This window comes from Dunckerocampus dactyliophorus, chromosome 12 (genome assembly GCF_027744805.1).
Source record: "Dunckerocampus dactyliophorus isolate RoL2022-P2 chromosome 12, RoL_Ddac_1.1, whole genome shotgun sequence".
Classification (NCBI taxonomy): Eukaryota; Metazoa; Chordata; class Actinopteri; order Syngnathiformes; family Syngnathidae; genus Dunckerocampus; species Dunckerocampus dactyliophorus.
The window spans coordinates 21,828,655-21,849,511 of record NC_072830.1 but is presented as its reverse complement, the minus strand read 5'-3'; the positions used below and the strand labels follow the sequence as shown (position 1 = coordinate 21,849,511).

Here is a 20,857-nt window from a genome sequence, read left to right as displayed (position 1 = left end):
CTTATACACTATTTTGTTGTCAAGAATCATCATTGCATTCTACACACCACTCTTTGTAAAGAGGCAGTGCCTGAATCATTTCTGACCAAAAGTCAGCAGTTACACATGCACGTGTTTAAACAACACCGGAAGTATTATTTTGAAATTCAGCAATTGTAGACTACGAGGGTTTTACATGGCGGGAGTCATGAAAGCACGTCAGTATTGCTTCAAAAATCTCAAGGAAGACAGGTTTTAGATAAAAGAATTTTGAGGGTTTTTTTGGGGTGGGGGTGTTGGTGTTAGCATTTCGAACCACACTCCTTCAGAAGGTGGCGGTAATGCACACTTGCCAACTGCCAAGTTAAAAAAAACAAGACGAAGAAGTTGCTTCAAATAGTATTTCTGCGTGGATTTGAGAATTAACTGATGCTTTCGATCGGTAACTAAATGTAAGAGTTAGGAAATAGTTCTTATACTTCACTTGGGACAAATGTCAGTGGTGACGGTCCAGTTGGGTCAGTGCGGCAACCAGATCGGTTTGGAGCTGTTTGACATCATATACAATGACGCCCAGACAGGACAGAGGAAAACATACTGCGCAGCTAGCTGTGAGCGCTTCTTCTATCAAACGAAACATGAAGGTACCGTAACAATGTCTTCTACTTCCCCGTAATACCTCCGTCACTGTACTGTTTAATGATTAAGCAAGCACTGTCATACATAGACGATCTTTGCTTAGACTTCGTTGCTAGGGCAGTGCTGATCGACATGGAGCCAAAAGTCATCAAGCAGAATTTCAGCAAGACAGCAAAACGTGGCAAGTGGAAGTATGATGATGCTTCAAGCTTCAACCAGCGACAGGGATGTGGAAACAACTGGGCTAACGGGTGTGATTCATGTAGAAAATGCCATACAATGCATATTATAAAGCTAAGACAGACTTGTCTGTAGTTATTGTGTTCAAGGCCCTCGTCACAGAGAAGTGGTGGAAAACCTTATGAGACGAGAGGTAGAACGCTGTGACAGACTGAGTGGGTTCATGCCTGTGATGAGTGTGGCAGGTGGAACGGGGTCTGGTGTGGGGACATATGTCACTCAGTGTCTACGGGATATGTACCCCAAATCCTTCATTGTCAATCACCTCACTTGGCCGTACGGGAAAGGAGAGGTAAGGAGTAATGGAAGCCATCCTGTGGAAGAAAACCTTCACTAATCTACTACTTCTCCATCTTTCAGGTGATCGTCCAGAACTACAACTCTGTGCTAACACTACATCACCTATACCAGCTGTCAGACGCCATCTTGGTGCACGAGAACGACACAGTGCACAGAATCTGCAGTCAGCGGCTTCACCTCAAAGATATCTCAATATCAGATATCAATAAGGTCATCGCTCATCACCTGGGTGGCGTCCTGCAGCCCGCGCTCACTGCTGATTCCTATGGAGTCTACAGTAGGAATCCCCTGGGTAAGGAACACTGCATGACTTCCGGTTACTGAAGTAATGCAATTTGTTGTAATGATGCACTTCCACTGCATTTCAAAATAGTAGTTGGAGGAAATATCGAGAAGCATAGGCTTTTGAAAGCAAACAGTAAATAGATGCATCCCAATCTGACAGGAATGACACCACCACACTGGTCATCATCATCAAATTAACGAAAAAACGAGGTGGCATTGCTGAGGCAGAGAAGCAAGCTTTCTCTGCTGAAAGGAACATATGTCTCTATAAATGAGGATTTGACAAAATGTAACGCAGACATTACCAAGACAGCGCGTGACTTAAAGACGCAGGGGAAATTCAAGGCATTTGAAGGCCGTCTGCAAAATCTACAAGTTCAGTAGAAGACCGGAGGAAGCTATACTGTACTTGTTGTCAAATACAACAAGGAACCGGATATTATGAAAATTATATCATCTCGACTACAAAGAAATAATAGAAATGCCCCACAAAGACTTGATGCATCTTGAAGTCATCAACAAACAACAATAACTTCACAATGATAACATAGATTTTGCCAAATTCAACAATATTAAGACGTACTTGTCATTTATTGAACGTGACCAATAATGTATGACTTAATCTATATCAGGAAATTACTCATTCAGTGTGCAATTCAAGTAAAAATGTTCACTTAATATACTTATTCCATATCTTTGCTTTGCTACAATTTGTAACCCTATTGTTTTGGCATGGCCATCAATATGTAAAACACCATACATTTGCATTCCGCAGTAGTTTTGGTGAAAGTGACGCAGAAGTTGTGTAATATTGTATGTAGTAGTAGCTTTAAAATGACAGTCACTAGTAACATACTGTATTACATTTTGGAAGTATCTTGCCCAAACAATGATTTCCTTGGGACATGACATTTTATTGCATGCTGTCATTTTTGTTTCCCTTCAGGTGAGCTTGTGAGTGCCCTCGTGTGCCACCCAGAGTACAAGCTGCTCAGTGTGAGCACCATCCCTCAGATGCACAGTTCCTCCATAGCATACAGCACCTTTTTATGGCCAGCTTTGCTCAAACACCTGCGTCAGATGCTCATCTCCAACACAAAAATGGAAGAAGGCAAGTGGAGTCAGCAGTAGGGGTGTAACGAGACACTCAGTTCATGGGACAAGACGATACACGAGATTGGGTCTAGGAAAAGGAGATGAGATACTAGCATTACTTTTAAGAAAAGTACAATAAAAAAAATCGAAAGAATATTTCACCATATATTGCAATCTAGTAATATAATTTCTACTACATTACACTTTTCTGCACTCTGTGTGTATGCTACCGGCCCCACCTCCACCCACTGAGATAAGAGACTGCATGACTGACAAAAGGGCTCACTCTGTTCATGCTGTTCTATGGAACAAACACGCCAAGGTGCTGAAACCATTGCACAGAGTGAACTCTCTTACTGTTTGGAGGTAGGAGACATGGAAAAAAGACATGCACATGGCATTATATTGAGGCCGGCAAAATTGTCTAGTTTGTTTTCATTTATTGTGATTTATTTATTATCGTCCCAGGCCTAGTACCCATGGGACATTTTTTTCGGAACGAGAAATCTTGTCGTCTTAATCTCGTGAGATCTTGTGACACCCCTAGTCAGCAGTCATGTATTAACTCCACTAGGCACAAGGTCAGCTGGAGGTGTATTTATGAGCAGGATTAAGAGCTTTGGTGTGTTGTTTAATTGTAGCTATCTGTGCTGTTATAAAATACTTTTTTGTTGTGTGTGTGGCCAGGTATAAACTGGCAGGTGCGTCCACTGCCAGTCTCAGAGCGTACCCAAAGTCTTACAGGATCTCGTTTTAACATCTCCCTGGCCAATCTGCTTATACTGAGAGGGAAAGACGTGTTCAGTGCAGATACAGGTTTTAAGGCTCATTGCTTTAAAATAAAGAAAGAATCTGTTGTCTGTTCAAAGAATTAACGTGAATTAAATTCCACTCCACTAGGTGGCTTTGGAGATGCGGCCCTTTACAGCTCATGGCTGCCACCGAAAGATGCTTTCAGCTTATGGAAATGTCCCGTGACATTTAATAAATATGAAAAGACGGCTACACTGGTCAGCAACAGTCAAGCTCTGTTGGAACCGTTGGACAACATGGTGAGAAAGGCCTGGAATATGTTTGCTGCCAGGTGAGTTGTTAATTTAAAGTTATTTTTAAACATTTCTGGAAGATGCAGAAAATTTTTGAGTTAAGAGATCAAGGGAGATTTTGTGCCATTATGTTAAATTTTACATATATATTTTTACAGCTCTTTTAGAAGCTTGACATTTTTTTGTCATTAGGGTCAAATGCGCAAGGCTAGGACATTTTAACGTATTTCCTTTTTGTGTCCGACCTAGTTGTTCATTTTATTGTTTGTAGAGCTTACATCCATCAGTACTCCAAGTATGGCATCTCAGAAGAGGATTTCCTCAACGGCTTCACGTCTGTAGAGCAAATAATTTCCAGCTACAGTCAGCTGGGCTGCGATGGATAAAAGTGACTGGTAGTGGTCTTTTTGCCTTGATGCCACTTCATTGGACATGTAATATCGTCCATGACTTTTTACATCATGAATAAATTACTTATTGCTCAAACCACCAGTGGTGCAGACTTTGGTTATAATAATAAAATAACTTCACTTCACATATATTTAAATACATTTATTTGTAGTAATGGTTAGGCGGACTGTTGTATCATTCCAAGCGCAGACTTTGGTTGAGGATCCACAACTTCAGTCAGCTTACAGACCACTGTTGCCATGCAGACATAACAGCCAACACCAGTCTGATAAGCTAGCTGAGGAGGTGGCTAACTGGTGTCCAGGAAGAAAGCCACAGAGGAGCCATCACATTGCAATAACAACCACAACATGGATGCAATTCATTGCATGGGTGCCACTCTGCTGTTGACTTACCTGAAAGATGATCAGTTCTTCAAGCGTCCTATACATTTACAATCAAACCAATGACAGACTCCAACTTGGATACCATGATTTGTACGTTTTATGTATGATCCACTCCAAAGGTCCAAACTAATATTAGATAATAGAAACGGGACTGGTAGTTTTAAGTACAGTGTCACTACAAACAATGTTACTCCCTGTTGGATTCAAGGTAAATCCTGCCCGCCTATTGTTAGAATAGAAATACACTTACGCATAATGTCCAAGATTAAGATATCTACACAATGTTCAAACCATCAACAACAAATGTTTTACATTGATATTGCTTTTTCCTTTTTTTCCCGGGAGCCAAAAAACCCCAAAACAAAAAATTATCTTAATGTCTAATAGGTCAAAAACAGGACCTGAAAATTGAGTGAGAGCATGTATAAGCAGTTGTCCTGGCAGCACAATGTACAAACAAAATCAAAAGTCATTCATACATAAATGTTACAAAATTAAATATAAAGTTGAGAACTATTTTCAAGGGAGATATTCCCAGCTTTGCGTAAGGCGTAGCGTCTGTTAGGCGGTGCCTGTGTATGGCAGACACTGCCAGACCACTGCTTCATTTGGAGATCACAAAATGGAATCATTCGCAAGTAAGACCACTGAATCAGCAGGAGAATCAGGTGTTCTGTACACACCAAGAGAGGGAGATGAGAGCTACAAAAGAAGGTGGGGACAAATGATTTTAAGAGCACACGCACGCACACATTCACACACATACAGAGGCGACATAGTCTGGTTTTTAGTAGTCAGCCTCCGAGCATGGACGTGAAGATGGCGAGGTTTGTTTTTGAGTGAGCGGGCACGGGCTGAGCAGCCACAGGAATCACTTCCTGGATATTCGTACAGCTTCCTCTCAAATTCACTTCGTCTTCTCCGAAGAGTGTCTCTGCTGCTGCAGCCGCTTGGCGTAGGTCTGAGCCATCGAGTGGATGATGGAGATGACAAAGTAGCAGACCATGACCAGCACCAGCTTCTCAAACAGCCATGAGAGCCAGTTGTCATCCTGGAAAGTCATACAGTGGTCATAGATGGCTGTTGTTATTGGTGACAACATTATTATTGCTATTGGTGGCTTACAGATTAAGTTTACAAGTAGCCAAATGCAAGTAGCAGTCAAATATGAATCCGAAGCTTACAATTAATAATATTGAGCTATGTGCTACCTGATGAAAAAGATAGGGCATCTTCTACTTGTACTCTTGAACCGCTACACACAAAAGGGTTAAAATTTGTCAAAATATGCACCGCTACTATGTTGCCTAAGAAACATCCACTGTAACTTTGCAGTGTTTAGCTGAATCACTACGAAATTTGTATCACACATCTTTGGGGGACTCAAGCACATGTCTGTAAAATTTGAGAAAGACTGGTTGAAAATATGGCTGCCATCAAGCTAAATGTTGCAGGATCATGGATGGGACTAATTGCCCATAAGTCATTGACCATTTGTCTAATGATTATAAAACTTTGAGGATATCTGTATAACATGTTGCTGGTGTGTCTTCCAAAGCATTTTTGAACACAACCCATAGGGGGCACCACAAAAGTTATTGACTGTCCAGTTACTGTAAGTTCCAGAAGTATTCCAAAGTATTTGCACAGTGACAGTTTTTATGCTTTTATATACCACCACAATTGGGTTCAACTAAAATAATCAAAATGTACCTAAGTACAGGGTATCAGCTTTAATTTAAGAGGTTTCACAATTGACACCATTGTAATAGACCATATTATTATGACTTCTACTGTTTTTTTAGGATAACTGCAAAGGAGCTTTTCTACCTGGTGATGCTTTGCCGGGCCTTTGTTTGCTGCTTATTTATGGTCTTGCTACCCTCACTTTTCTCTTCAGTAAATGAAAAGAATAAATACTATCAAGCCCCTTAAAGTGAGGCAAAAGCGGCTATAATTCCTGAATGATAAATGCCATATTTCTCTAAACTTCTATCATTTTGATTGTTTTATTTCAAATCCACCATGAAGACTAAAATCATAAAAACTCTTACCGCTGTCCAAGTACCTCAGAAGCAAACTATACACTGGAAGTCATGAATCAAGTTTCCCATCTAAATGTCATGCCCAGTAACTGCATTAAAAGATAAAGCTTGTAATCGCATAATAAATAGGTCGTCCTTACCGATTGTGCCCTTCCTTCACCATGATGCAGCTTGTTTCTTTGTGCTTCCAAGTAATGACTGAAGGGCTTCTGGAGTGATGGCCCTACTTTGGGTATAGACCTGGCAAAAGAGAACCAAAACAAACCAAGAGATGCATTAGAATTGTATACTTACCCTTGCCAAATATCTTCAGAGTCTGAATAAAATAAGTTGTCTATATCAAACAAAGATCCTGAGAGCGGACATTCTGCATGTGAGCCCAGCAGCAGGAGGAGAGAGGACTGAAGCTCTCGGACCTCAGTCCTCCTTTTATGCTCCTTAGCTCTCCACAGGCAATTGTGTCAGCCCCTTCAACTGGGAAGTGACTCGACATGATGTCATCACTCTTACCACCATCTGGATGCAAAGACATCTAATCAGGGCGTACTTGCATCCTTATTTGGAAAGGTGCACGAGCTCTTGGGAGGAATTGAGGCAATCACAATGGTCTTGTGTACTTTAGGAAACAATTATTTAAAATGTACTTCATTACTGTGCTTGATATTACTAATACTGCATATACTTCAAATACTGAGATACACTGATTGGAGCTTCAATTTAGTTGGGCCTAATGAGGACAAACACATGCTGTTGAGACTTGACTAAGCACACCTTGACACGGAACAATACAAATACCAATGACTGCTCATTTCAATTGAAAGCTGACTCGTTCTTATCTCCCCATGTTGCCACGCAAGCATACATGAAGACCAAGACAGGCTGCGCATCATGGTGAGTCACCAAAGGCTATCAGACGGTCACGGGAAAGAACCTTGAATTTGGATTCAATAATAACAACTCATCAATTAAAAAAAAAAAAGCCGAGGTCATGTCATCACAGCCATCACAGTGGATAGTAAGGGAGTTCCCTTTATTCCTTTGTTTTAATGTTATGGTGTTTTAAAAAAATAAATATTAAAAACAGCTTTGTATAATTCTTCATTTTTAATTATTTTGAGACTTGACAAATTGATTACCCTTTACTGTTTTTATTTGCTATACATTTATATATGTGTATCTGATAAAGTAGTGGTATTTAAAAAGAATAAATATATAATTATGTACTGTATATGTGCAATTTTATTACTAACAATCACTATGCATATACAGTGCATAATATATGTATTATACCACTTGGCCTAAAAAACAAGAAAATAAATATTTTAAAAACATGTAAAGCAAAAAAAAACAAAAAGTAAAAATCTACTAAGCTGCTCAACTTGTTTCCCCACACAATAACCAAAAACATGAATATTGGATAATAAATGTTTCTGTTTAGAAATGTAAGTAAATAACTATAATTTGACATCAAGAAATAATAGTGTGTTGATATTTTTTTCAGGGTTATTTTTCTGGTAAACAGTAAATTGGAAAATAATAGTCATGTTTTACCATTACAAATCTAATTTCAGTTTAAGAGCTTCTACTTACTAGTGTATTTAACATTGTTATAATTTTGGTTTATGAGCTTCGACATACTAGTGTGTTCACAATTATATAAAATGTACCAATGCAGTTAATTCAGGGAAGCAGTCGCATAAACTTCACATTGGGTCATGGTTTAATATATTTATTCAGCACTATATGTTTGTAATTTGTTATACTGGATTACTAGGCACATATACATTATTACCTGTCTCAGAAAATTATGGAATTTCACAAAAAATTTATCTTTGGATAATACACGCTATTGCATTGTGCATTCATTAGTGTGACAATGGTGCATATAATTTGTTACCAAGCCAAAAAAAAAAAAAAAGTATTATTTTGCCAACTTAACTATTGCAATCGTTCCCTAAAATAGGAAACATACTTGTACTGTATATTGCTACTTGTTAGTTACACACACTGGACATGCTGTCATTGCAACTCTTCAGAAATGCGAGTAAATGAAATTGAAGGAGTGTGCTGAATTGAAAGTTGTGCATGTAATTCCTAACTGCAGGGAATTATATAATTTAACAACAATATTTATATATTTAATAAGTTTAGCGCATTAAATGGAAGGCTAGTAATGTTAATTTACTACAAGTTGATAAAAATATTTGTGTAGTCAGGTCATACTGTATGTAATTTAATGGGAAAAGAACACTAAGACTTTTACTAAGCACAAAGGTTGTAATGGCACACTGATTTACAAGGAAATGTTAAAATGGCACTTAGTAGCAAAAAAGTCTGTCCCCCCCGCACGCACGCACACACACACACGCACGCACACACACACACACACACACACAAAAGAAAAGAACTACAGAGATCTCAAAATCATAAAAAGGACACAAATTCCCATAAAATATAAATAAATTAAGACTTTTTGACAACTGGAGGCACAATAAAGACAAAAGTGTTTCACTCCTCAATTGTAACAATTGTTCAGTTAAACAAGTAACACTAAAAAAAAGCATTTCTTTCAGGCGGTTTTAATTATTTAAGTCTAGAATCAAGTTTCCCACGTTGCTGAGGAAACTGTGAGTCACATCAACATGTCTGAATGGGACCTCACATGCATGACCACCAATGTTGCAAAAATGTGAATGGGGTTTGTTATAATTGATCATCAGTCAACATCAGACAAACAGTCTTTCAACTACAATCAGACCCCATGAAGCACCTGACTGACTAACACATGAAGACACCTACCCAATGAGGGACACCATTTGCTCCACGATGTGCTTGCTGAAGGTGATGATCACAAACAGCTTCTGTAGAAAGATGAGAGAATGTAATAAAACACAATCATACACTGCACAATGTACCAAGAACATACCATGTATTACCAAAGTTGCATGGCAGCAGACGAAGGCTGATTAACAGAAATATTATGTGCAGGAACGTCGCTAAGAAATTCACACCAGACCCACCAGTTTCCACTAAACCACTAATTCCCAACTCTAAATGTGACAATATGTTCAATTTTGAGCAGCAAGGAGCTTTGAGTGGTTTACAAAGTAAGTGGGGAGGAAAACCACAATATTTTTATTCAGTCATAAAAGTGATCAGCATTTTAAAGTGGATGACACATGGACCCCCTGGACAATCCCAGACAGGATATGACATGTGATGTCCACTAGGTTCAAAGCATGCACACACACACAAAGCCTCAAGCTCTTCAGAACTTAATGTCCAGTTAACATCCCCCAGAACCCCTGCTGGGTGACGGGCTTCTTTGTCTGAAAGTTCTGATGGTGAGCTCACTGGCTGGTACCCCCCCAAGGAATGGATAGGTACTGTATATCACTCAGTGACTCACTTGAACACACAAACTTGCTCAGGCAAGGTTCATATTAGTCACTTGTGTGGAAGACTGAACAGTTATCTCGTTAATTAGCAGGGCTTTCTGATTTAGGAGATACTGAAGAAGTCCAAAGCCTAAGGGGCATCTCCTTTTTTCAATAAACCTTCTGTTTCAACTTTTAAAAGTGTTCCACTTTGTATGTCTTTTTGTTTCCCCATAAAGTGTAAGTTTGTTATATGAATTGCCACCTCCAATACGGTTAAGTGGAGACACTGACCTGTATGTGCATCTTGACGATGGCTTTCCCGATTAGCGTTGCTCCAAAGAAGGTCCAGAATGGAACCAAGAAGTGCCCGCAGGTGATTCCCGCCAAATCAAAAAGCGGATTTGGGATCTAAAAGCGCACATATCAATAAATTTAAAAATCATTCATTCTTGAACAGTAATAGTGTAAAAAAAATAAAATAAAATAAATAAAAAATAAAATAAAATAAATAAATCAAAGATCCCACATACCAATACATTTAAAAATGATCCATTCTGTAACTGTAATAGTGTAAAAAAAATTCAAAGACTAAAAAATAATTTTACCGAGGCACAAGCCAAAATCCCAAAGAATCCCACTTTCTGCACCATGTGTTGCACTCCCAGTTTTGCTCTGGTGACAAAATCCTGCAAGAGTTAACAGGAAAGGTTAGACAAAATAAAAACATACGGCACTGCTGCGAAAGTCTCCTGATACTTCTTTCCGATAGCAGATTTTAAACTAATTTAGAAACTGTGATTTTATGTTAAAACATAAATGTAAATCTAACTCGAGAAGCACTCGGAGAGCGCAGACCTCCACCAAGCGCCAAAGGTTCCCCCCCATATTGTGATTCACACCAAAATAATAATTAATAATGCTACATTTTTTGGATCAGTGTTTGATATTTTGTAGAACCTGTTGGAAACTCGTCCTGTATTTTTTCCCCCCCAAGTGCTCGGACCATTTTTGTGGAGTTATATGCACAAATGCCAAAAAGAATCCTTTAAAAATTCCTGGATCCAGATGGTGCTTCGGATCACCCCCAAAATTTAATCAGCTCTTCCATTTCCCATTTCCGACAATTCCTGAAAATTTCATCCACATCCTTTCAGAACTTTTCAAGTTATTTTGAACACAAACAAACGCTGGCAAAAATATAACCGCGCTGTGTTTGGCGGAGTTAAAAATTGTAACAATTTTTTTTTTATAAAGTCAAATTCAATTCTATTGCCATGTAAGCTAAATTATGTACTAATTTATATTGTATTTTAACTACAGTAATAATTACACAAATACATTTGAAATACAAACAAACATTTGTTCAAAAAAAGTTAAGTTAAAAAGTTTTTTCTAAAAAAAAAAAGTGTGGAATCTGTGAAAATATGTGGTTTTAAATTTCATAGTCACACTTAAATAAACACACTTACATAAAATACAATTAAAAATTGATAACACAATTTTTTTTTGTCTTTTGTGAGTTTGGTAGCATTACAGAAAAAGTTTGGGTGTCTAGAAATTTTTGCTCTTTATTTTTATGATTCACCTTTTATGTTGTATTGATGATCGAGCAGACACATTTTCTCGTCAAAGGGTTTTTTTTGTTTATTGTAAAATCATGTTTCATGTGTGTTTTTTTAATGTTATGTTACTATGTTGTTATTTTACAATGTAATTGTATTTTTGGGTCCACGGCAGGAACAAAAATGTTGGTCTTGTGCTGAAAAAGTTTAGAAGAAGCTGCAACAGAAGTGAGTAAAGGGTGTTTTACTTCCATCACAGTGGAATACAATGCTTAGTGTTGAAGTTAAAATGTTAAATTACTTAAAAGGTAAATAATATATTACTAAAAACTCAAATACAACCAATTTTTTTATGCCCTGATTTTTTTTTTATTTTTTAGAATTTAGTATATTTTCATTTTTCCATATAAACAACATTTACTGTATTTAGAAATGTAGCACTCACAGTTTTTCCAGGTTTCTGTGCATCTCAGACAGCATACTTAACGATTTAATTAATCCAAAGTTAATGTCACATTAAAACCGAAAATGATCACAGCACTGTCTCTGTACTGTGTGGAAATTGTGTTTGTGTGTTTTAGTCATGTCATAGTATGGAATATGTGAATACAGAACACATCAGATGTTTGGGTCCATTGAGCTGAGAACCGGTGAAGCAAGATCAGGTGATGGAGAGTTTGACAATGCACCAGGTTTCTCCAATTTCTCTCCTGCTGACTCAGCATCTGATCTCAGCAGTGTCCAGTCATGTGAACCTGGTTCCTGACAGAACTGTCTGTCATTCAAATTAGAGACCCGTGAAAAGAGAGTGAGGGAGGGAAAGATGCAGACAGCACAAAGCCCGAGGGATGATTAAAGGGGGAGCAGAGCTCAGGGTGACTCACGCACACACACAAGGATTTACTGGAAGTGTGAGGAGGGAGGGGCTTCCCTCAAGTCACATGGCATTTTGGGACCAATGACTGGACGATAGTTTCATGTCCACTGGGCATTCGGAAGACTAGCGACTACCCGTTGAGATGGACGATTCACACAATTTGCTGAGTGAGCAAATTAGATATATTAAAGGAGGAAAGAGATGTGATGACCATATCCATTAACCAAAATAAATTATTAAGAATTAGGACAAAAATAATAAAAATAGCAGTTGAGGAAAATGTTAAGTGACACTATTTGAGCGCACTATAACTTTTGTCATTTTGGTGTCAGTGTCCCGTATTTTCTTTTTCTTCTTCCTAAGCTCAACCAAACAAATAGCACTACCTGTTTTCCAAGAAAACAAAAACCTTTTTCATGAAAGGAATAGCCGCATGACATGTACTGTCCGGACTACTCCGGTGCAGTGTATACCAAGGATAAACCAACAACACTGATCATGTGAGGTCAGTCAAGTATGCTCAGCCAAGAATGCTCCCACCCTACTTTCCTGCAGATTTAGGCAAATTTTTGTTCAAATCAAGCCACATGTTCGAAAACACATTCACGACCAGCCTCAGAATGGAAACAATTTTTAGAAGTTATTGAAAATGGTATTAGGATTTACCCCTTGAGATGTATCATCGTATTTTTGAGTAGGTCCCACAATAACGGAGCACAAATGCGGGAATCTGCGTGTAATACGAGGGAGAAATAAATATATGCGTGTGTGTGTATCCTTTTTTTTTTTTTTTACTTTATTGCAGCTATTGAGTTTACAAATAACTGCATATTATCTTATCCTTTAACATTGCTTTCCCCCCCCCCCATCTACAAAAAATATAAACAAGTTCAAAATACATGAACAAGCTATCGGTGATAACATATTAATACCACCACCAAAAATTATACAATTTACTAAAAATAATTCAAAACAAAAATATATATATATATATATATATATATATACACTTATAATATTTACCAAAATTGTATTTGTAAGTTCTGCTTCATTATTAAGTGCATAATAGAAATCTCCCGGATACAACTTATTAATATGTCTATTTTATCTAAAATAGTAAAAGTTAATTCCTCCTTTTCCGTTATCTGTTTCAAATCTGTTGTCCATTTTATTAGGTGCTAGGGTCTCTTTCCAGGTCTCTGTTATCTGTATGATTGTTGTGATTTTTACGTAATATGCTAAAAAGATATTTATGTGCTGAATTAATTTTGTGAGAGGTAAAAATATAAGATATATTATTTTGTAGATAAAATCAGCCAGTTCCTCTGACCTGTGCGCTCTCAGCTTGCTCCAGCATCTCCTCAAACTCCTCGTAGTCCTCATCTTCAGGATCAGCCCCCGACTGACGTGCTGCTCTGGCCATGAAATATGGAGGCAGCTCGCCGATGGCAGTGCCTGCACCCTAAAAGCACAAACAATTCTTTGAATTCTGACCAAAGCGAAAGCTTTCTGAAAAACATGCACTTAAAATGTTACTGAGAATAAGGTGAGCTGTGTACAGGTAGTTGGACTAATTGTCTGCTGTCATACGGTGACCTGGCAACCATTTTATTTGTTTGTTTTTGGTAACTGGAATAATAAGAAATTCCACTCACCCACATGCAGGCCTCCAGTCGGACCTTTGACATGATGGAGAAGAGCGAGACGCTTCCCTCCTCCCCAACAAGTTGTGGACACACAATCTGGTCTGGGTACGGAGGCTCTGGGAAATCTGTTGAGCTACACTCATACGCTGCCAATGTCACTGATGCTATATGAGGACCCTAAGAGAGCAAAGAAAAACAACACTGTGAGAAGCATGTCAACCTACTACATTCCATTCCAATGAAAGGTATATCTTTGATCTTTATTGTTAAAGTTGTATTGACTTGTACTGAAAATCACATCAACTCAAATATAGAGGGGGAGATTGAGATACAGAGATATGTCACATAGAACAGCAAGTGGCACCAAACAACTTCTCCCCAAGTAAGCTTTTCTTGTTGTCACTCACACACACACCATTTACCTGGAGAGATGCAGCCGTAGAATCCAAGTGGCTCAAGGGTTGGGAAAGTTTGCAAAAGGCCTTATGATGCTAATCTTAAGTTAATGGAGATCTATGAAGCAGTCATCAAATCTAGGTTTAAATTTCAATCAGTCAGTGGGCTTTTCACCTATATTAAAAAGGTTATTTTTTTAAATAATTTTGTCTTTAAAAACATTTTTCCCAAAACAGGTCCTTGAGAAGGAGGGGTCATCTTATATTTATGTGTTGTCTTATATTCGTGTCAATATGAAAATCTAGATTTGGATCACGGTCCAGCCATCCTTTTTCTATTCCACTTATCCTGTTTCTGGTCATTAACAAGCTGGTGCCTATCCAAGCTGATGACATGTAAATCACAGGGCTGATATTGTACATAAGGCTTATCTTTCAGCCTGCCCACAGTGTAACCCCTGCTCTCAGCTGGTTTTTCAACAATTAACTGCCACTGTTACAATGGAATGCCAATGTGAAGATAAAAAAAGCTGCAAAAAAAAAAAAAACACTGATTAGAACGGAGAGAGGAATTTAAATAGTTTGTGTTAGTAGCTCATGGATCATGTCAGCACGCAGCACTGTATCATGTTACGTTTATCTTCTTCTTTGGCCCTATCACAACCACTAACATTCACACCTGTGAAAATTAAGAGTCCTACCATTCAGATTGATGGGTTGTGAATGGGGCTTTGTGAAGCAATACAAGAGTATTTCTGTTACATTTACAACATACATTTGTGGTTTAGCTCTCCAGGATCACCTCCTCACAGGTAAGAGACTGACAGTGGCTGAGTCACAAGGTAACTGACTGTTTAGTATGTCATCATTAATGGCTGTATTGTTGTGTTGTTCGCCACCTGGCCTCAATAAGCACACCTGTAGCCACACCACAGCAACTCTATTATACTTCCTTCAAGTACGGACATTGCAAGATTATGGAGTGGTGACGGCCGCCCGTCCTCTCCACACAAAAGCTCTACCATACTCAGAATACAAAAGAGTTGTCTTTATTTAACACACTCCTCACATGTGCTCTGCAATTGATCGACTAGCAAGTCAGCAAATTTGCAATCAAAATATTTTGACAGAATAAGATGGCTAGGTAAAAGCAGAGATGCACTTAATAAACTCACCATCAGTTTTGAAGCTATTGTTGCGTTTTCTTTTTCTTGCAGGTGGCGGGAGTCGAGCGGCAACCAACTTTGAGGCGCATTACCGCACTTGCCATGTTGGACTGTGGCCTAGAGTTATGAACGTGATACGGCAACTGGATCAGCCCGATCTCGTGACGGAAGCTGATATTATCCAATCTTCAAAATACAGCTGCTCGGCAGCCGATCTCGATCCTGAATATCTGATCGGGACATCCCTAATTTCTGCTACTAACTTGGCACATTAACACGCCAGCAGCTGTTCAACTGCGATGGGAAAAAACAGCCACACGTCACTCTTTGACACTGACAACACTGAGATAGGTTGGATTTCAAGGTTACTAGTGTGCTTAAAGCGCTTAATGTGTGGTTCCAATAATGCCTCCCACATTGCCACTTCCATATTACTGTATTATCATTCATAGTAGCAATGCGCAATTCACAGTCTGATTGGCTTCTGGCTGCCCTGTTGTGGCGCGACAGTTTTTCTCCAAATGAGAAATCTTGTTTTCAATCTCGCGAGATCTCGTGACAAGAGATTGTGTGTCCTAAAATGGACTTTTTTTTTTTTTTTTTTTTAAAGGCATGTCTTGCTGCACAAAATGACTAAAAATATGTCATTTGTAATGGAGGCCAGGCTTGTTCCGTACTAGTGGTGAAACCTCCCTCACACCCAGATGTGAGAACAAATTAGGTCACCTTCTCCAGATGAATCACCCAACCACTAACATACACATTGACGTTTTCAGATATTGTGTAAAACAATGAAGAGGAACTATAGCAATGGAACCAGCTGAATCATGTGACCAGCATAAGCACAAATTACCATGACAATTCATTGCCTTGCCATCTGTTTGCATCTAAGGATTTCTCATCTTTCGCAACAAGTAAAACCACCACCACTACCACTTCAAGATAACAGCATGTTATGGGATATAATATTTTGGTCAGACAAATAAGTTGACAAATTTCAAAAGGGGAAATAATGAATGCATCACAGTAGAACTCTCTTTTTGTACAACACACGGCTCTTTCATTTGAATATACCATTTTTATGCCTTAATATTTATATTGTTTATTTTACTTCTGTCTTATCTATTTTTACACCTTTTTTTTTTTTACTATTGTTATACTTACACTACTTATACTATTTTTTTATGCCGGTATTCTGAGTGTACAGCAAAGTAAGAATTTAATTGTACAGGGAATCGTGTTTCTTTACTGTGCACATGACAATAAACACTTTGAATCTTCAATCCTGCACTGAAGCAAACAAAGAAAAGCCAAATATTGTGTTACCTGTGTGGACCTTGTTGAGCTAGACAAAGACTTGAATACGTCAGCCTTCACAATAATGACATGACTTTCAGGAAGATTGTCATGAATCTAGGAAATTTGCCAACATTTTTCTCCATGCAATGCATCAGAAAATAATGGTAGTTCTTAGAACTCCCTTTCAAGAAACCTCTCTCGCTCCAACTTAAGGAGTAGCAAGTTTCTGCAGAGCAACAATCCACATTTAAAAGCATGAAAAAGTGACTTTCAGTGGGGCATATGCTTCCACCAAGGCCAAACAGATCACAACATACTGCTCGGAAGAGGCACTATGGAATAAAGTTGATTACACACAGCAAGGGTATTTGTCTTGGTTGCAAGTGAACAAACGACCTGAAAAATAAGTCGATGACTGGATGTTTGCAGTCACGACATCATCTGCTCAAAAAATGTGTATTGACCAAGTTGGTCCAGCCAACCAGATGCTGTTTAATGACATGACTTATTACAGCACAGTCACACATTTGAAAGATTCAAACTGCTTTTGTTATCAGTAAAAATATAAGTTGTATCATGTCCATTCCTTCAATTTTCAACAGGATATGAATGTGAATGTATATCATTTACAAAATGCTGATGCTAAGTGTTTGTTATCTCACCAGATAGAGAAGAAAGGTGTGCAGACCAGTCCCAAGGCCGACAGAAGACAGGATACCTAGACCTACCCAATACGCGCACCACAGAAACCTCTTCTCAAGGTACTGGACATACTGAATTGTAAAACAGAAAGGTAAAACAAAAAACACTACTTAGTCAGATTTGTTTAAATACTTTCAAAGCTTTCATTTTTCTTTTAATGAAAACATCAATTTAAATTTAATACAAGTTAAAGTTACAGTCGCCCCTAGCTACATCATGGTTCAAACATCGATCCCTCAATTTATTAGGTTCCATAATTAATTAATAACCACTGTTTTGTGGTTGACTATGGACTTTTATTAGTAAAAAATATTGAAAGACAAGTTATATATAGTACTCTTGTCACTAGGCATCAGCAATGTTACATTGATGAGACATGACATTAGATTAGATAGTCACACTGCATGGAGTCAGCCATGGCATGTCTGACATGACATAGTAAAAAGAAGCTGTCTTCCCATTCCGTGTGGAAGTGGTACGTTTTGGCTTCTTACGCTGTCCTTCTTCCCTACTCTACTTGGAACCCTTTCTTAAGTTTAGAATGAATAAATTCAAGGCTAACTAGTTAGCTCAGTAGCATGCTTTGTTTAAAGCGGCATCAGTCTCTCGTGTCCCTGAAGTGATCCCATAACATGACAGTTGAGCAATGTGTTGTAAACAAAGAATAATAGGAGTGTAAAGATCACTAAAAGGGTGTTATCTCATGTCTACAGGGCTCTAATAATGGTAAAAATCGTATTTAGAAAGTAATCAACAGGTTTTCTATGCTCTAACTATGAAAATATTCCACTTATTAATACTGAATCCTACTTTGTGGAAATTCACTTATCGTGGTCGAGTCTTGAACCAATTAACCGCGATAAATGAGGGACGACTGTAACCAAATTTAATAGGAACCTCTAAAGTCAAATAAAGTCTTTTGTGGAACACAGGTCAACATCTGATTTGTTTAGATTTAAAATCTGCAATTATAAAACCATTATTCACGCTACAGACAATGTCTAAGTAAGTATTTCAATTATTCTTAACTGTTATAAGCACAAAACTAACCACGGTTAATAATAGGACATAAAAACCCTTAACTTTCATGACATGGCATTGTGGCATTGTCGCATAAGTGTAAAAGGATGTTAAGCACTGGAAAAAGTAAAACACCTTTAACAAAAAGCAAAGATGTGTATGGTGAAATTGGGGTCTTGGAAGTTTACTTGACATAACTTCTATCTTCTTCTTCTCTTAAAACTAAGTCTTACAAAAAAAAGTCACATGTTTTGTCAGGTTTGCTGAGGTCATGGCAATTCAAGCTCTGTTGTTTGCAATTTTAGAGGCATATTGTTCCATAAAATGTTCCGTCAAATTTCAGAATTGTACACCTTTAGCATTTGACTTCAGAGGTTCCACTGTTTCATTTGAGGTAAATACTGTATCTCTCATCATTAATAACATAATGAAAATAAATATGAATCAATCACATGTTGTTGACCGTCTCATTATTAGAAATGGAAGTAACTTTGGAGAAGTGACAGTCAAAATAACCTGCAAAAACAGCATTCATTCCAGTGATCAAATGTTCAAAGTTTACTGAAAAACATCAAGCTCAATAAACTCTTGAAGAGTGACTTATCTGTAATCTTTAAACAAACTGGTGATATTAGAACTGTGTTGATTATCTCTCGAACACACACACACACACACAACTAGGTCTTACTTTTTGGTGTGCTCCCTCAATAGAATAGGCGACAGAGAAGAGAGAACTTAACACCAAAACTAGGAACACAATGCCCCGTCGTTGCCATAGCCTGAACAAGAAAGGATAGAAAACAGTTTGGTTTTGTGGTTATAAAGCTAAGAAGCAATGTGTTTACACAAGAGCTGGAAAGTCAGCAAGTAACATAATGGTGTGTGTACAAACAACATGGTTGAACAGCAGAAAACCAGTTTCTTACTTCAACGTCCACTCTTTTAGCTTGATGAAGAGTTCAAGGAAGAAGTAATGAAGTGTGATAACAGGTCTCCTCCATAAGACAAGAGAAAGGCGCTCCTCCTTATCCTTGTGCCGCCTCTCTCTTATTATTGAGTCTGAAAGAAAACAATTTCGATCAACCTTATATTCTGTCACAGTTGTATCTATATCAATTACTACATTTTGGTCAGTGGTTAATGCTGAACTCATACTACAACCGTGTCTAACATTCTGATCTACGCTCTGATTCTGTAACAGTGCGACCTACAATTGATCCGCTTGCTCACTTTTATGACTCCTGCAATCAGTCATGCAAGCTCAATCAAGACATAACCATATAACTCTGCAGAAGTAAATACACAAGCTGGACTTCCTAGGGGAAATTAATATTAATATTGCTAATATAACCAACCTGTAGATCTGCCATTCTGTTTCTCTTTAACACCTGTGCGTCTTTGAGGCTTTTCACAGCTGTCTCCATTGGCTGCCATGTCAGTCAACCTTTAACTCACCAGGCAGTCTCTGTGAAGAACAGAAAACAAATTACAAATCCAAGTTCCTACAATGCATGAGAACATAACGCGATCCGAGTACTACTAGTTTGGCTCCTTGGCAAATATTAACAGCCTACATAGTGTTGACAGCGTAAACACTGAACAAGATCAAGCAAGAAATATTGTTGGGTGCCTCAAGACTCTAGCGTCAACAGTTGCCTAAAATAACCTTGCTGGAGTCTTCTTTAGGACATGAATGTACATTTCATCACCCCCACATGCTAACCGGTTAGCCAACGTGCTAAGCGAGGGACGTATGAACTCTACATTCAAATATCTTCTTGAAAGATAAATACGGATCCCTTACTCATGTGGAATATGAAAAACAACTCCTATCTTCCCAGCAGACACTATTTGGCCACAAAAACACGATGTTTAAGGGAAGAATGTGCCGTATTTGTTCAAATGAAGTGACAGCCGTACCTATTTCCTGCCTTCTTCACCCGGAAGTAAACGCTGAATGTCTAAATAAAAACTTATGAGGGTGGTAAGCAGAATTAGGTATTTGTTAATTCCGCCAGATAGTAGACTTAGTAGCTGAAACTAAAACAAACACGTTAGTCAAATTCATATTGCTTGATTTTAACTAATTCGTCATAGTTTTCAATAGTGTACTTTTATTGTGAAAATATGAACAAGTAGTAGTTCCTCCAACTGTGTTATGATCCAATCGTTGGTTGCCAAATTTGCCGACACATACTCTACTGCTATACGGTATTTTCTGTAACCTAACGCAATACGAGTGTAATTTTAATTTGTATAACCTAAACTAAATATTGCAGGTAAAGGGAAAACTTAAAAACTAAGGTCATTTAATATATGTAGTGTAAAACAAACTCAAGTTACAGTATTTCCCTCTTCAGGGTCTATGTATATTTCAGTCAGTG

At 38.1% G+C, this 20,857-nt stretch overlaps 2 protein-coding genes across 3 annotated transcripts; one reads left to right on the top strand and one right to left on the bottom strand.

Annotated features, from left to right (window-relative positions):
* Window positions 1-166: 166 nt before the first annotated feature.
* tubd1 (tubulin, delta 1) lies at window positions 167-8,037 on the top strand. The gene is made up of 8 exons (XM_054793604.1): window positions 167-623; window positions 722-869; window positions 934-1,150; window positions 1,219-1,450; window positions 2,390-2,554; window positions 3,226-3,354; window positions 3,439-3,622; window positions 3,856-8,037. Exons 1-8 carry the CDS (start codon window positions 473-475, stop codon window positions 3,968-3,970), a joined length of 1,341 nt encoding a protein of 446 aa, XP_054649579.1. The 5' UTR covers window positions 167-472; the 3' UTR covers window positions 3,971-8,037.
* Window positions 4,268-20,425, bottom strand: vmp1 (vacuole membrane protein 1). 2 transcript variants are annotated; one of them, XM_054793610.1, is made up of 12 exons: window positions 20,394-20,425; window positions 19,829-19,938; window positions 19,400-19,532; window positions 19,162-19,252; window positions 17,414-17,524; window positions 13,901-14,068; window positions 13,576-13,707; window positions 10,412-10,492; window positions 10,098-10,214; window positions 9,226-9,287; window positions 6,567-6,666; window positions 4,268-5,432 (listed from the first exon to the last, which is right to left on the bottom strand). In XM_054793610.1, exons 2-12 carry the CDS (start codon window positions 19,905-19,907, stop codon window positions 5,289-5,291), a joined length of 1,218 nt encoding a protein of 405 aa, XP_054649585.1. In that variant the 5' UTR covers window positions 19,908-19,938; window positions 20,394-20,425; the 3' UTR covers window positions 4,268-5,288. The 2 variants fall into 2 exon arrangements, with proteins under 2 accessions (XP_054649585.1, XP_054649586.1); XM_054793611.1 differs by having other exon boundaries at window positions 20,278-20,403.
* Window positions 20,426-20,857: the final 432 nt, after the last annotated feature.

Excerpts from the sequence above, each read along its gene's own strand:
- tubd1 (XM_054793604.1), top strand. The coding sequence starts at position 473 with ATGTCAGTGGTGACGGTCCAGTTGGGTCAGTGCGGCAACCAGATCGGT. Across the intron at positions 624-721 it reads CTATCAAACGAAACATGAAG|ACTTCGTTGCTAGGGCAGTG; the intron begins GTACCGTAACAA and ends ATCTTTGCTTAG. Across the intron at positions 2,555-3,225 it reads CAACACAAAAATGGAAGAAG|GTATAAACTGGCAGGTGCGT; the intron begins GCAAGTGGAGTC and ends GTGTGTGGCCAG.
- vmp1 (XM_054793610.1), bottom strand. The coding sequence starts at position 19,907 with ATGGCAGCCAATGGAGACAGCTGTGAAAAGCCTCAAAGACGCACAGGT. Across the intron at positions 19,533-19,828 it reads ACAGAATGGCAGATCTACAG|ACTCAATAATAAGAGAGAGG; the intron begins GTTGGTTATATT and ends GTTTTCTTTCAG. Across the intron at positions 10,493-13,575 it reads AGCAAGCTGAGAGCGCACAG|GATTTTGTCACCAGAGCAAA; the intron begins GTCAGAGGAACT and ends TAACTCTTGCAG.